Here is a 15,791-nt window from a genome sequence, read left to right as displayed (position 1 = left end):
ATATATATATATGTACATATATATATATATATATGTACATATATATATATATATGTACATATATATATATATGTACATATATATATATATATGTATATATATATATATATGTATATATATATATATATATATGTATATATATATATATATATATATATATATATATATATATATATATATATATATATATATGCTCACACCTAAACTTAAACCTCAAATTCTATCACTTCCAATAATGTACTAATCAAATAACATTTCTCTGCATAAATTTATACTCAAAATCAAATATAAGTATCTGAAAAAACTTGACAAGTACTATATGTTAAATTAGAAAAAGATATTTCTGAATTTTGACATACTTAAAATTCAAAATCGACTTCATAATTAATTATATCGCTCGAAAATATTTCAGAATCAATAAATAAATAAAAATCTGAAATGGTGTCATCCCCCAACTCTCCCTGTGGCTAGTGGCCAATGGGAAGCCTCACTTCCCTGGTTGGTGGCTCGTCTGGTATTGGTGATCCGGACCCAACTCATGATCAGGTGGTCGGTGGCATACGGACGGTTCTGATGTACCATTTGGATGACTCCGATCAAAACTCCCCTCCACATGACACCTCTTATCCAGAAGAATTCGAGGAGAGATCGCCGCTACTCCGTCGCCGATGGAGGTGCTCCGTTCCTACTTTGGCCCGCCCGTAGGTCTCTCGAGGCCGCGAGGCTTCTCCTCGTTCCTCTCCGGCCGGAACTACCGCCTCGGTGGCGGTTCGAAATGGTCGCCTCCTGCCCGCCTCACTCCGCCTACGTGGAGACCTCTTCGCTGCGCTCCTTCGGCGTTGCCGCTTGATGTCTCGCCTCCACCGATCGATGGCGACCCCGTTTGTCCTCTCTGTTTCTTTCTTATCTTTACACGTATTCTTCTTTGGAATTCCGCACCGGAGACTAGGTAGACGCATGAATGTGATGCTATCATTGCTTGGCAAGTCGCCCCTTTGGTTGATAACTGATCGTAATTAGTTGCTTACCGAGGTCTTAGGCTGCGAAGCTTCCGGAGTATAGATATGAGTGATGGATATTAAGCAAACAGATGACTATAAGCTCTAGGTTTTGTTGTTAGCATAGTCTTCTTGAGTTCTGTCACATTATCATTAAATTTGTCGGTGCTTTTCATGTAGTAAGACAAAATGGTGGAGAGAGTAATAGAGATTGGCATACATGGGAACAAAAACTAGGCTTGGACCCTTTTCACTACGGCATCTTGTTGTTGCCCAGCTAGAAAAAAAATGTTTTCAAATTTGAAAAAAATTGGATGTTATTAAATTTGAAAAAAAGGAAAAGTCATTCTATAACTATGTCAACTCACCACTTTAATTGACTGCCTATGTCTATTTATGATCAATCTGTAAAGCAGAGGTGATCTGTGTTCATATATGAACAGCCGGACCTTTCCTGAAGCCCTATAAAATAAACTCTTACAAGTAAAGAATCACATGACAATTACCGTTTCCTATCTAATTAGTCGACCGGTCTTTCAGACTCTCTTTCTATGTAAAGGGTCTTGTTAGTTATTTAAGTTTATTTTTTTCTTCTAATTTTTTAATAGGAACTCAAGGCGACTGAAGGTGCAGCATTAGAACACTGTACTGCTGAAACATTTGGTGATGATAATGCAGCTATTGATGCTGCCTTTAATGGAGTTGCGGTATGTTCTTTTATTTTAGAAATAATCTTTTCTAATTAAGTCTTGCTTTTGATCTTTAGCAATATCAGGCTCATAAGATATCATATCATTAACACTAGCTGTACTTTCCAGGCTTATTGCCACAACATTCATTGTATTATTATTATATTGTTAAAATTCTGGAATATACTTCAGGAATTGTCCTGGAGCTTAAATCAGAGCACTTAGGCTAATGACAGTATTCAATTTATCAATATTTGTTGTCTTTTTTCAGTGGATATTCTAAAATTAAATATGGAAGGGGATTAAAGTTGGGAATCTCCTAGGAGCCCTCCCTTCAAATGTGCTTGCCACAAATACTCTTCTGTTTCTTTTCCTTGTTATCACTCTATTTGCCCTGATTTTTTCGCTTTCCATAGTTGGGGGTCGACTCTTATGACTTGAGTGGCTTGAACATACTTTGTTTTTCTCCTGTCTATAATGTGATCACACGTCTAATGCCCAAGCTAGCAGGAAAAGACATTCATTTTCATAGAATAGGATTTCATTACATTATTTGAATTTGTAAATCAAAATTGAGTTGATTAAATTGTCAGGAGAATTTGTGCACTGAACTGATTATATGCTCTAGTTGCATCAGGATCTATCCATCATCTTTCTACAAGTTTTTCTGAACTCTTTTTCACAATAGGCTCTTTTAAAATACATCCAGAACTTGAATATCGCAGTGTTTGATTCATCACTCTTCTTTTTTCATATTTATTAAATTTGTGTTTTTTTGTAGATCATGGACCTCTCACATTTTGGCCGCCTAAGAGGTATAATCTTTTACACTACTTACTTTATTGCTTCTTGTGGAAAACCTATACAGTCAGCTAATTCTATTCTTTGACTTATATTCACAATAAAAGGTTTAGAAGGCATCCTCCATCTATATCTTGAACTTTCCTGAGGTGATATCCCATTTTTTTCATTTCCCCATTTGGGGTTCTCTTAGATAATACTGGATCTCTTATAAGGGTTTTCTTCCTATTTCTCTTAGATGGCAGGAGGCACACACCACTATTTTTGTTGTTCTTCTTATAATTCAACAAAATATGACAAATGAATAAGAGTAAATTGAAGAATTATGGGAAGTGAGTGACAACTTATATGCAGTTAATCGTCATTTATTTTTACAACCAGTGTCTTCCTTATAGGGATTAAAAACCACAGTTTGTCCATTTTGTTTCAGTTGCACGAAGGGTGAGTAAAGAGGAAGTGTTGTGCTTCCAGCTTAGCTTCTCTCATTAGTTTATTTGGCATATAATGTAGTCTTAACAAATAACAAATCAAAATTGTATGATGAATTGGCAATGGTTCTCTAGATGGATGGGTAAATATTATATTATCTTATTCAGATGAAAAGCTCATTAGATGGGATTTCTGTTAAGTTAACTTTATCATAGTTAATTGGTTTTCAAATTTGATATGTACTGGCATATGGGAATCAAACTTGGGCCAAAAGCTAATTCTAGGTGTGTCTTAAATTAACTAATTGGATGAAGAGCTTATTAGATCAGATATTATTTGGCTGACTTTATTATCATAATTTGGTTTCAAATTTGACATACAATAAAATATGAGATGATAGCTGGGTGAAAAGCTTACGACTATAGCCAAATTCATCAGCATCTTTGAGGTGTAGATAGCCCCTCCATCTGTAATATATGGCTTCTTGTAGTTTCACTGGTTGGAAACTCAGTCTGTCTCTTCAATTTTATTTAGTTAATCTAGAATTTGTAGACTAAAATAACTAGTGGCATTGTTAACCTGGAAGTTTTACTTATGCTTCTTATGATTGTATTTCATTACCTCACTGTGCTAACAAGAGACATTATAAGTTCCATCCAGAGATCTTTTAGACATAGCTTATGTAAAAATTATCCATATAATTTTTGTATACTCCATCTTGCTTCTGATGTGAATGAGATGGAATGCATCTTTCTTGCAAAGAGAACAGGTTATTATATGAACCAGACACCTCATATTTTTCCCACATTAATTATTAGGACAATGTTTATGCTCTTGAGGATCATAAGGTTAAAAACTATATGGAGAACTACATTTGTTAAAATTTGTCTGCAATTTTTTGAATAACTAGGTCTTTCATCCCTCTTTTTTTTTTGGCTTATTTTTCCTTAAAAATATGCGTACTAAAACCTCACAACAGGTTTCGAACTCTTGATTACATGATTGCACATACTACACCTTAATCTATAAGTTGTCTCCTTAGATTTTTTTTTTTTTCACTTTAACTAGAATATTTCGAATTTAGTGGAAGTTGTTTGCCAATTTTTCATACATACTTTGCATTTCTTGAAGTAGATGAGAAAATGAAAAGGCTGACACATTTCATGCAAGTTTACATTTTCTTTTTCTTCTGGTTGGATGGTAATGCTTGTTTCTATTCTGTAGATGTATGTGCTACATTTATGGAAGCAAAGAAATTGGATAATTATTTGACATCAATGAAGTGTCTATTTGTCATCATTGTTGTTTTTTTGGTGTAGTTCTTACTTGAGAAGATGAACAAAGCACAAAAACATAAACAGGCAGTAAAAAAGAACAAGCAAACAGGCAAAAAGTGTGGCTTGATAAGCAACCAACAATAACATTGAAAAGTAACAATTTGCGGGCTGGAATAACATACTTGACCCCGAGAAACTTTTCCTATGACCTTTTCAAGGAAAAGAAAACACAGCTCCCTAGGCCATCTTAGAAGCTTTCCTCATTCTTTTAGGCTAGATTTTCTCCACCTGCCTCAAATTTCAGACAAGTAGAAGTAAGTGGTATGGTTTAATCTGCTGGCAAAGGGCCATTTTAATTATCGATTGATTGATTCAGTTTTAGCACCAGAAGTGGGGTAAGAAACATTCAGTGTCAAGCATAAGAGAACCTCTCTTGAATGAATTTTGCTTCTATGAGCAAGCCAACTGAAAAATTTTGCCTTGGGGATCTAATAGCTTTTCATAAATTGGTTTGTTCCATCTTCAGTAACTGGCGAAGATAGGGTCCATTTTCTTCACAATCAATCTACAGCGAACTTCGAATGTCTAACTGAAGGAGAGGTGATTAGAGATTTCATATCTTAATTCCAAAGGAATTAACAACTTGATCATTGTTTCTATCTGTAAAAGCTCTGTAACTGAAGTGTGCAGGGGTGTGATACTGTTTTTGTTACTGCAACTGCTCGAACAATTGACATTGCTTATGTCTGGGTTATGGTTAGTTTCTTTTCTGCCTTTTTCACTTTACATGAACTTATAGTTCATGCTAAAAGTCTTTGATTATTTTATGATGATGCTATTGCCTTATGTTTCTTTCAGAAGAATGCAATTCTGTCACTTGTGTCTCCTTCTACCAGCAGTAGCATAGCTGAAATGCTTAACAAGTATGTAGTCCTTTTATTTTTATATGATTCTGTGAAATCATTAATCTTTTTTATATTTCATTACTCATATTTGTTACTTGTTATACAATATCAATTTTTTATTGAATGATAGCACTTGTATCTGAATGAAACTGCCTTCTTTTACTATGATAATTTGGTTTGATCAATATTTTTTGGCTACTTTGAAATGATTTGGAGCATCTGGTCGAGCTTCAGTTTAAACCAATGATAGCTGATGCTAAACTATGTTTCAAAGCCTTTCGTCTTCTAACTTGCTTAAAAGTTTGTTTTGTTTGAATCTCACATCACAAAGCTCATGCAGCATGTCGTCCCTTTCCTGCATATACAACCGGCTATATTATCTATGCAATTCATCACATTTTGTGTTAACTTTGTTGTAGGATCCTTGTTTCCATCCTTTTTGGAAGTAAAGAAGCAAAAGTGTATGTTTATGTTTTAATTGGCATAGTTTCCTGAATCTGATAGCAGTCCACTCTTTACATCTGGAATCCAGTCTATTTCAGTCTTATTAGAACATTTTCACTTTATGATTCTTCATTTTGTTTCCATCTTTTTCAGTCTGATGGTAGGGCACTACTTTGATCAATCACAATGTGTTGCTGCTGACCTCCCGATGCAGCCTTGCCGGCACTAACATTACCTTTTTAAAATGATCTTGTCTACCACTTCTTTTGAAGTCTCTTTCTGGCCTAGGGCACATGGGTGCTCCTGTATCATACAACAACAATAGCAAGTTAGCAACAATAACAAGCCATAATGTTCCAATATATTTTTCCATCATTCGGCTTTATACAAAGTAACATTCTTAGTTGAATCAAAAGCATTTAAATCTTTATTTATGATTTTGTATTCTATTTTACACATACTCTAATATCATAATTTTCTTAAATACCTATCATCTTCTCCCTAGTTTTTCAGTAGACTATGATTGCTCTATTTTTCTGATAAAAATGTATAATAAATTTCCATAGAATCCTTCTATTTGCTAAAATTTAAATTTAATGAACCACCTGTTAATTCTCTCTCTTATTCTAGGTATATATTCTATGCTGATAAGGTTGAAGTTCATGACATCACACAGCAGACATGCTTTTTTGCTCTTATTGGACCTAAAAGTAATCAAGTTGAGGCATCATTTTTAAGTTGATTTATTATTTTTACTTTTTAGGGTACTTTTGTAATGTAGTAATTTCTCACTATGGTGATATTCTGAAGGTCATGGAGGCATTGAATCTTGGAGATATTGTTGAACAACCATATGGTACACATCGGCATTACAATGTAACAAGACTTGTCATTTTTACCTATTTTATATACAAACACAGAGATATATGCCTTCCTCTTCAGACATAGTTGCATGTTTATAAGTTTTTATCCTCCAAATACTTTTCTAGTTAAATTTATGTGATACTCTGTGTTTCATTTAAGAAACAAAAGGACATCTTCAACCTGCAAAGTAATTAATCATAAGATTCCATGGCTGTTCATGATTGCTATGCCACTAGTGTTTTTTTTTTTTTTTTTGAATTCATACATATAAATAGCATCTTACATCTGCAGAATACTATCTGATGCAATATGGTTCATGAACAAGTTCCATCCTAGTGGCAAAGGGTTCTATACCATTTGGTTCCATTTCATACATTTTGTCTTAAATCTGTATGTTTAAACCAAGATTGGTACAAATTAATGTGCTAGAAGAGCTACTTGCATGACTATACAAGTGGTCAGCATGGTAACCAGCTGTTATATGCCAACAACATTAATTTTTGTTATGGTGAAGTAGATTGGCAAATAGGCTGGTAGTTGTAGGTTCTATCAGTAAATTAATATTACTTACTGTTCTGTCAGTTGGTTCTCGAAAGAAACTTTGTGATCTCTTACAGAGGCTACTAAAGGATTGAGCCCACACTATGACAATTCCCATAAGATAGACAAGACACTGCTACTGTGTCGTTTGCTATTGACTATACCCATTGTGTTTCACATCTACCTCTGTTATTCTAACACTTGGTGTCCGCTGAGTGTTAGAGAGGAAAGGATATGGAAAGCAAAAGTGGAGGACAAAAAGGCATCTCCCGGCTTTATAAAATGGGAATGCTGTCATAAAGAAGGAAAATATTATGAGATTCAATCTCAAATCCCTTGAGGGTTCTCTTCGAATGAAAATTATTTTTATTTTGGTGCAATTACCTTATACTTCATATTTATAGTGATTAAAGCACTCGGGATACTGCAAGACTCGTATACTTGGGGTGCTAATTTCTAAAATATCTGATAGTTACCACAGTAAAATCTTTGGATTATATGATCAATAATTACTTTTCAATAAATATGTGATTGTTAGTTATTAGTGAATCAATCTTCTTTATTATCCATTATGATCTTTTATATAGTTTTGTATGTTGTATATATTTATTTCATTTGTTTTTTAAAGTCGGGTATTTCATCATCCCATATGGTCCTTAGTAATTCTCAATCCTGACATTGATTGTGCGAACTCACAATTAAGACAGGAAATTGGACTACTCAGGACACAAGTTCAGGTGAAAAGAAAAGGAGATCAATAAAATAATACAAAATCTGAAGAGTCCATATTAATTGGGAACAAGTTTGGCATAGAGAGAACTCAAAAGCATGTGTTATATGAAGGATCAGATATAGAGCTAATTCTCATCAAGTTTGACCCTTGAACTGTAATGCTTTCTAACCCCTTTGTAGACCAGCTAAACAACTACATTAGCACACATTAAAATCTACAAGTCATACATGATATTATAAAAGAACTTTAACATATAGGTATTTGTAAACTGACAGCACATAGCACAATTCAGAGTGAATTGGCCATCAAATAAATTCTTTAAGCACTAGGATAGCTGAAAACAAATGAACCTGAAGTATTTTCTTAGTAATGCAATATGTTTCTCTTTACATACTTCTTAGATATGATTAACATTGCAAACTTTTGGAGATCACATTCTCCATATTATTGACTTGTCAAGTTCATTAATTAGATGTAATTTGTGGACATCGATTTTGCTCTCTGCAGGTAAATGGAGCTCCGTTGACCATTGGCATTGGAAGCATCTTGTCAAGAGATGGTTTTTCATTCATGTTATCTCCAGCTTCTGCTAGATCTGTGTGGAGATCTCTTTTAAGTCATGGTGCCATTCCTATGGGAGCTAATGCCTGGGAGAGGCTTCGAGTTCTTAAAGGTCATGCATAAACTTCACAGTTCGGGAGATGCATATATATTCTTGTCTTTCAGGTCATAAAAGATAATATAAATAGTCTTATTTAAGAAATTTGAATGCAGTGTAACTACTATTATTTGTTATTAGAAATTAGAAACCCATTATTTTAATCTTCTTTTCACAAGTTATGCATTGTCCTTGCAATATAGTTTCTTTCAAACATCAGACAATCTCATCCATCTCAAAAGTTTTGGGTCGAGACTGTCTGATGTATGCATATACATGCTTCAATTATAACCTAAAGTAGGCATGATGTTAGAGATTCTCCAAGCTTCTTTAAGTATGCATTCCTGGTTGTAGGACAAGATCCAACAAAGCTACTGTTTTCTGTGTTTTGCATTTGCTAGGTTGGAATCTTTCTTGAGAGACAACACCAGTTATCTTTTTCTCCTCGTGTTTGGAGCTGGATTTTTTTATAACCTCCTCCACATAACCAAAAAGAAAAACATATCATAATTGTCATTCAAAGATTAGCTCCAAGTGCTGAGACCAGCTACACGTGCAGGAAGGCCAGCCCCTGGAAAGGAGCTAACCAAAGACTACAATGTACTAGAGGCAGGCCTCTCGATGGCTGTTCATCTAGATAAAGGTTTCCATGCCGTGCAAGTAAATTTTTTTTTGACAAGATATATGATATGTCATGATCTTTACTTATATTTCTAGCTATGTTCAATATTTCAGGTTGTTACAAAGGCCAAGAGACCATATCTAGGCTTATCACCTATAACGGTGTGAAGCAGCGATTATGGGGGATAAAACTATCAGGCCAAGCGGCGCCAGGGACTTCTATCATGCTAGATGGAAAGAAGGTACAGTTGATTTAGTGTATCATTTCCAATCAAGTAATTCCTAATCGAGATTTCTGAGCAGGTTGGGGTGCTTACGAGTTACGCTCTGGGAAGAAGAGATGGGGAGCATCTCGGCCTCGGGTATGCCAAAAGACATGTTACTCCAGCTGATGAGGTGTTTATTGGGGATGTAAAAGGGACTTTAGTGGATGTGCCATTCTTGTCCTACACAAAGTTGTGAAGTGCCAATTCTGTTATATCTCAGTTGCCTGCAAAATCTTGGCTCCACTTTAGTAGTCCATCCAAAGACAAGATTTTATACTTTAAACCCTCATTCCCGCAACCCAGTTCTTCTCTGACTTTTCTTTTAAATAATATTTTTGGTCTGCAGAAAATATAATACATTGATTATGGCCATTGCAGCTACCATGATGGACTATGATCTTTATTTGGTTTGATTAGAATGTTTGTGCAGTACATATCTCATCTTAAGATGATGTGATATCAATCTCAAGGCACCTCCCCATGCCCTTGCCTCTTTATTTGTGTGCTTGGTTGCAGTGGTTGATGGTCAGGATCTGTGATGGAAAATGCTGTCAATCTGTTGTCTTCTGCCGAGAGTCGACAGCATTCCCATTTCTATCTAATGAACAAAAAACTCGAGTTAAACAACAATTTTTTTTACTGTATTCTGATTCTGGTGTCATGGTTTTTAGATTGCTAAATGCTAATCATGTTAACTCCGAGGTTGGTCGTTCAACGGTCCGAGGGGAGAACGACCCAATCAGATTCGGACCTGAAGATGCATGATGCATGCTATCCCCATAAGTTGATGATTGTTAGAGAAAAGTTTGTCGCTGGAGTCTAGATGGTGCTCGATCTTCGAATGTGCCATTTGAGATTCTACAAAAGAATGATGTCAAGAGTAACTTTCGATCCTCATGAGGTTATCGACAGTTTAAGTAGTTAAATGCAGTTACGGAGGTGACGCAATTGCCTACTGAAAATGACAGCTGAGGTGGAATATCCTTGCTGATATGGTTCAACCACCTGTCAACGTCTACTAATGTAGATCAACCACTTGCCAAGGTGGCACAACTTTCATTTGCGTGGCTAAACCACCTGCCAAGGTGGCTCAATTGCCTCTTCTTAGTCCTACCGAGGTGATGGCCTTTGTCACGTGTGTGCATGTCAGATTTTTAGATGATCCATTTTGTCATATATCAAATCCGATGCAACGTCAAGTGGCACTCTTTGGTAGTCAAAGCATATTGGAAGCCTATTTCGATTCCTCTTTATACACAGTGTAAAGCAAATGTCGTGACCAGAGTAAAAGAAGAAAACCAATCTAATATGTTGTCCAAATCCGATGAGGTAAGAGTTGGAGATTCATTCAATCGACCATGCAAGTGTCGTGTTAATGTTCCAAGCATCGCTGGGGAAGTCTCGTGTCTTGTTCTTTTAGTGCTAGTGATAAATGTAGCAGATTGGGTGATAATTAATCTAAAAGTTGAAGTTGTTCGAAAAATGTCCAATCTATATTAGACCCTAACATCCATTTTTATGTGCACATTGAATTAAGATGTGGCACACAGCATAGTGAAAACCAAAGTAGAGAGAAAGATATTACACAAATATTAATTAAATGAAAAAGGACATGTTTTACATGTTTTCAACACATGACATACTCTGATATCATATGCTCAATAATCCTAAAAGCTTAAGCTATTAAAACATATTCCAATCTATAGTAAACTTGGAACACCGGCAAACATGAGAGGAAGCAGAATGCAGGATTTCTTCTAGTGTGTGATCAATTACGACGGGAGACGACCAATGCTGCTACAATGATACACATTACATACAGGCTTTCAAAGATACAGATTCACCTGAGTCATACAACTGAACCACCGTCGAAAGCGGGGTTCTTTTTTCAACACTAAAAGCTCCAGTGAGTTATGTTTTTCAGATATAAAGACCGGTAGAGGGCTACTAAAATATCCTTGTCTTGGCTTTGCTTTAGGCTGACAAACCACTGGCTGCTGTATGCAATCCTCTTTCTTTACTAGTAGCAGATGATGAACAAGCTGATGTCCAGATCTTACAAGGACCAAGTAACATCATCACAATAAGGTGATTCATGGTCATGTCAAATGGGAAAAATTGAAGCATGCATGCAGCAAACTTGTAAGAAGCTAATTTGAACTGGAGGTTCTGTTTGATATGAGAATATCTATTTCAAGAATATAGTGCAACATTTCACTGGTAAACTTTGATTAATCAATCAACAAAAGGGACACCTGTTCACTAACCATTTTAGAGATAAAGCAGGAGATGGGATCCTTTTTGATGTATAAATCCTGTATTGCACAACTATTATAGATTCCTTTGGGTCCTTGAAATGAGTGCAGCTACAAAAAAATCGGTGCTGAACTTGGCTGAATATTCAATTGTATACTTCGGATGGCAGCCTTTCTTCTTCTACTGCAAACTGGGACAGAGACCATATTATGTAGCCCAGGCCACCACCTCCTCCGCTAAGCTGAATACTGTACAGGATAAACATGGACGGCTTAAAAGGAAACACCCTTTGCATGAGTTCTAGAAAATTCCTCTGCTGATACTGGATGATCATGTAAGCTTGGATTATATCTTGAAAGGTAAGGAAGATGTTAGATGGCTTCCTTTCTGATTTCAACAATGGAATGGCAGATGTTATGATTTACATAACCTCCTTTTCTAATCTCAAAACAGCCATGAAGGCCTCCTGTGGCACTTCAACCTTTCCAACTGCTTTCATTCTTTTCTTTCCTTCAGCCTGGAAAACAAGTCATGACAACTGTAAGGATTGATGTATGAAATTACTAAAGTCTTTTTTGTTACTCAGGAAATTAACCAATGAGAAGTTTCCAAATAATAACTAGATGGTTTTGGTCTATCACAGTAAGAGAAGAATGATGTAAGGATCAGCTGGTACACTCACTGCAGAGGAATGATTGTTAAAGAAGTTAAATGAGATCAACATATGAATCTACCGAAGGCTGCATAATAAGAATTTTGCAGTTGTCCTTACCTAGAAGGAAAATGCCCAGACATTTGATTGTAAAACAAAAGGATATTCTCGTGTCCGTTTAGATAGTTAAGAACAGGTACATAAGTAGTGTTATAATTAAACAATCATATGATTATTTTAACTTATCAACTTATGCATCTGTTTCAGCTGCAAGAACAGGGATGTCATCTGATAAAATACTTTTGCTGATAGACTTCTATAATACTTTGGTTGACTAATAAAAAACACTGAATTAGGCATGTTTGATTTATGGACCGAGAACAATTCAAAATAAGCTGCTAACTCTTTTCTGCATCCACAAAGGTAGTATAGAAGTTTTATATACTTAATCACATATTAAAACATCCATATAGAATATACTTTTTTAAAGTTTCGGATAGAAGAAAAAGGAAGATCACCTGCTTTTTAAGCAGTTTCTTTTTCCTTGATATATCACCCCCTACAAAAAAGAAGTTTCCTTGAAAAAGATTCTTCAAATTAAATTAAATGATTGTTTGATAAGATAAGAAAACGAATGAAGGTTCAACTGCCTACCAAGCACCAAATATGTAAGAAACTGTGGTGTCAAAACAGGGAAAAGAATAAAAGGGCAGACAACATATATCCTTCGTTATTGTTTTCTTACATACCATAACATTTTGATAGAACATCCTTCCTAATTGCAGATAAAGATTCACTGGCAATCACTTTTGAACCAACGCATGCCTGCCATCATCCATGTGTTGTTTGCAAGTTAGAAGAGGTAAAAACAAGCTGGCAAGTAAATTGTTCAGCAAACTAGAACTAATGATGGAAAACAAATTGTTTTCAGTTGTCAAGGGATGTGATGCTTGTGATGTTTGATGCCTTGGAGAGAACACAAAATATTACAACTATCATATGGTACATAGAAACTATTACTGATAAGAGTATTGTACATATAAGTTGGTGGCAAGCTAGTTGTAGAAAGAATCAAATGTCCAGGGAACAGACAAATCTTAAGAGTCAAGATTTCTTAGTAAATCAGACATGAGAAGCGCAATGTAAAGGCTGGTGCACTAGTGCCACTTTTAAAGCAAATCCTACATATGGAAAGTAGACTATAGAGGCTCAAAACAATCCAACTACCATATGCAGTAATTAAAATGGACAATCCCAGTGTACAAGGTTCCCACCAATGGGAGTCAGGGGAGGGTCAATGTAACAAAGAAAAACATTTAAGACCTGTATTAAAAGATAACGCTATTCCATTTTGACAAAAAGGGAAGTCACAACGAGCAACAAGAATGAAACAAATATACAGAAAGTCACACATACAAATTTAAAGCTGTCAAATGGTAAAGCAATCAATGAAGAAAATAAAACATATAGGCAAGATTCTAAATATTGTACCGTGCCGGTATACCGATCAGCTATCAGTACGATACATACTGAACTGTACCGAGCATACTGATACACGGTACACTAAGGTATACCAATGTACTGCCTATATTGGTCCTCTATCAGACCGGTACATATCGCCCGTACCGAACAGTACGGTAAAGTATTACAAACCATGCACATTAGTCATATCTAAGCTCATGAGCATAATCAGACAACCCAGTGACCCACTATGTGGCCTAGGCCTGTCTGAGTGCAGCCAAGAGGCGACATCCAGTACAGGGTACACATAGACATAAATCACCTTCTAAGGCTACAGAAGTAGGGTAGTACATATGAAAAGGACAAGAACTGGGTCACATTTGGTGACCAGGCACGTATGTTCACTGAAAGGTTGATGTTAGGATTACAAGCAATATCGTCATAGGATGGAACCCTAACAGAATATAGGTGAAATTTACTCAAGAAAAGCACATTATAAGACAAAAGGAGCATTGTAAATTCTTAATGAATTTCAAGTTACAATCCAATATCTGTCTAATAACATGCTTCCACAGACCATCAATCTTTTCTGGAAAAATACAGGCCAAATATTGACGTCACTCAGATTTCAGAGTACATTTCATTAGGAAGCCAATAGAAGAACAAGAGAGAAAGCCGTGTTCTTATTCCTTCTGTTTTTGCAACATCAAACGCTTCAACAAGTGATTTCTACATTAAATTAGTAGCTTTTTACAAAGTTTTTCAATAGTTCTTCCAACTCTTTACATCAAAATATTTTATTGCTTCTTGAACAGAATTTATTGCCACTAACTTTTTCTAACAATATTGGGTTGACCTGTGATAAACTACTAAAATCTGTAGCAGCTAAGTCCCAATATTCCATATGAGCAACAAATAGCCCATGTAAATTACAGTGTAGACCATCACCAAGCACCAAGACATCCAGATATCTTCATCCATAATCGAACAGTTGCGTTATAAGCATGAGAATATACCTGTATGTTTCTACTCAATCATCACATGTTGCAACATACCTGAATTGGAATTTTGAACATTTGTCTCGGTATTAGCTCCTTTAGTTTCTGAGTCAGCGCTCTCCCAACAGCATAAGCCTGGAAAAGTAGCACTCAGTGCAGGTTCTTGAGACATGAAAGCAAAAAGAAATATTAAACATGCATTCTAACTGAGACTAACACATGAAGACCAAGGTTTTACTTTTGTCTTGGCCACGTACAGACACAACACAGTGCCTACTGCTGATACCATACCAGCAAGATACATGCTGAAATGGTATGGTCACATTAATTTTAAATGAAATGTTGATTATAGAAACAATGTCAACTTGAAATCCCCAGGTAATAAAAGATGTGTAGCATGCATCTATGATGTTATATTGATGCACACATATGCATATAGGCACCACGAGAGAGAGAGAGAGAGAGAGAGAGAGAGAGAGAGAGAGAGAAGCCTGTTGCCATATTAAAGATTCTGCCCAAAGTCTTCCTCATTGAATTTTTCACCAACAGATGACAACAAAAAGTTGACTTTCAAGATGTGTTTAAAGACCATGCAGTTATTGTTAACTTGTCTCAAAAGAGTAATAAACCTAAACTCCATATTAGAAGAACAAGAACGAGTTAGAGATAGTTAGCCAGAGTCCATTTATCACAGTGAAAGGTAAGCACAAAAAAGATGGATCACCTTATCTTTATGCACAATTGTTGATAATGGTTCCACAGGCTCACCATTAATCTGGACATCAAGCTTTACCAAATCACTTTCCCTATACCTGTCAGTTGCACAAACCATGGAACAAATTAATGTACTCTTGAGCTAGTTGAACTAAATGAGAAATTTTATTTGACCTTGATTTGTTGAATAAACTTCACTCTGTTTATTACATGCTCATTCTATGTAATTTTCATAGTTGCATAATAGATGATGCCGGAATGACAATTTTTAAAAAATGGCATATGAAAATTAGAGTGAGGAATGTTCCACTTATGAGGGGGACAAAAACACATAAGAAGAAAAACAAAGGAAGCCACTAATTCTAAACCTGGGAAAACCTATGTTATTTGGAAAATGGGAGCTTGAATAGAGGCAATGATATTTGCAACTCTTCCAAGAAAATATGTTATATATGTATATATTATTAGGTGTTAACTGTTGACCT

At 35.5% G+C, this 15,791-nt stretch overlaps 2 protein-coding genes across 6 annotated transcripts in view; one reads left to right on the top strand and one right to left on the bottom strand.

The window, feature by feature from the left end:
• The first annotated feature begins 580 nt into the window (after nucleotides 1-580).
• LOC135634385 (putative transferase At1g60990, chloroplastic) lies at nucleotides 581-9,606 on the top strand. The gene is made up of 12 exons (XM_065144819.1): nucleotides 581-881; nucleotides 1,607-1,705; nucleotides 2,469-2,502; nucleotides 4,721-4,794; nucleotides 4,885-4,950; nucleotides 5,053-5,117; nucleotides 6,174-6,261; nucleotides 6,354-6,419; nucleotides 8,188-8,353; nucleotides 8,898-8,981; nucleotides 9,074-9,201; nucleotides 9,263-9,606. The coding sequence occupies exons 1-12, from the start codon at nucleotides 669-671 to the stop codon at nucleotides 9,419-9,421; spliced, it is 1,242 nt and encodes a 413-aa protein (XP_065000891.1). The 5' UTR covers nucleotides 581-668; the 3' UTR covers nucleotides 9,422-9,606.
• Nucleotides 9,607-11,365: 1,759 nt separating this feature from the next.
• LOC135632699 (translation factor GUF1 homolog, chloroplastic-like) overlaps nucleotides 11,366-15,791 on the bottom strand; it is a 28,537-nt gene continuing 24,111 nt past the window's right edge. For 4 of the 5 annotated variants that reach the window (XM_065141391.1, XM_065141392.1, XM_065141388.1 and 1 more), the window contains 5 exons: nucleotides 15,317-15,404; nucleotides 14,650-14,727; nucleotides 12,883-12,958; nucleotides 12,652-12,692; nucleotides 11,366-11,998 (listed from right to left, as the gene is read on the bottom strand). In XM_065141391.1, coding sequence (XP_064997463.1) covers nucleotides 11,903-11,998; nucleotides 12,652-12,692; nucleotides 12,883-12,958; nucleotides 14,650-14,727; nucleotides 15,317-15,404 — 379 coding nt within the window. In that variant the 3' untranslated portion in view covers nucleotides 11,366-11,902. Of the gene's footprint in view, nucleotides 11,999-12,651; nucleotides 12,693-12,882; nucleotides 12,959-14,649; nucleotides 14,728-15,316; nucleotides 15,405-15,791 lie in introns of those variants that run through there. The other variant, XR_010494756.1, reaches the window with a different exon arrangement.

The sequence above is a fragment of the Musa acuminata genome, chromosome BXJ3-3, assembly GCF_036884655.1.
Source record: "Musa acuminata AAA Group cultivar baxijiao chromosome BXJ3-3, Cavendish_Baxijiao_AAA, whole genome shotgun sequence".
In the NCBI taxonomy this organism is placed as follows: Eukaryota; Viridiplantae; Streptophyta; class Magnoliopsida; order Zingiberales; family Musaceae; genus Musa; species Musa acuminata.
The sequence above is the reverse complement of the archived record's forward strand: the minus strand, read 5'-3'. Positions and strand labels throughout refer to the sequence as shown.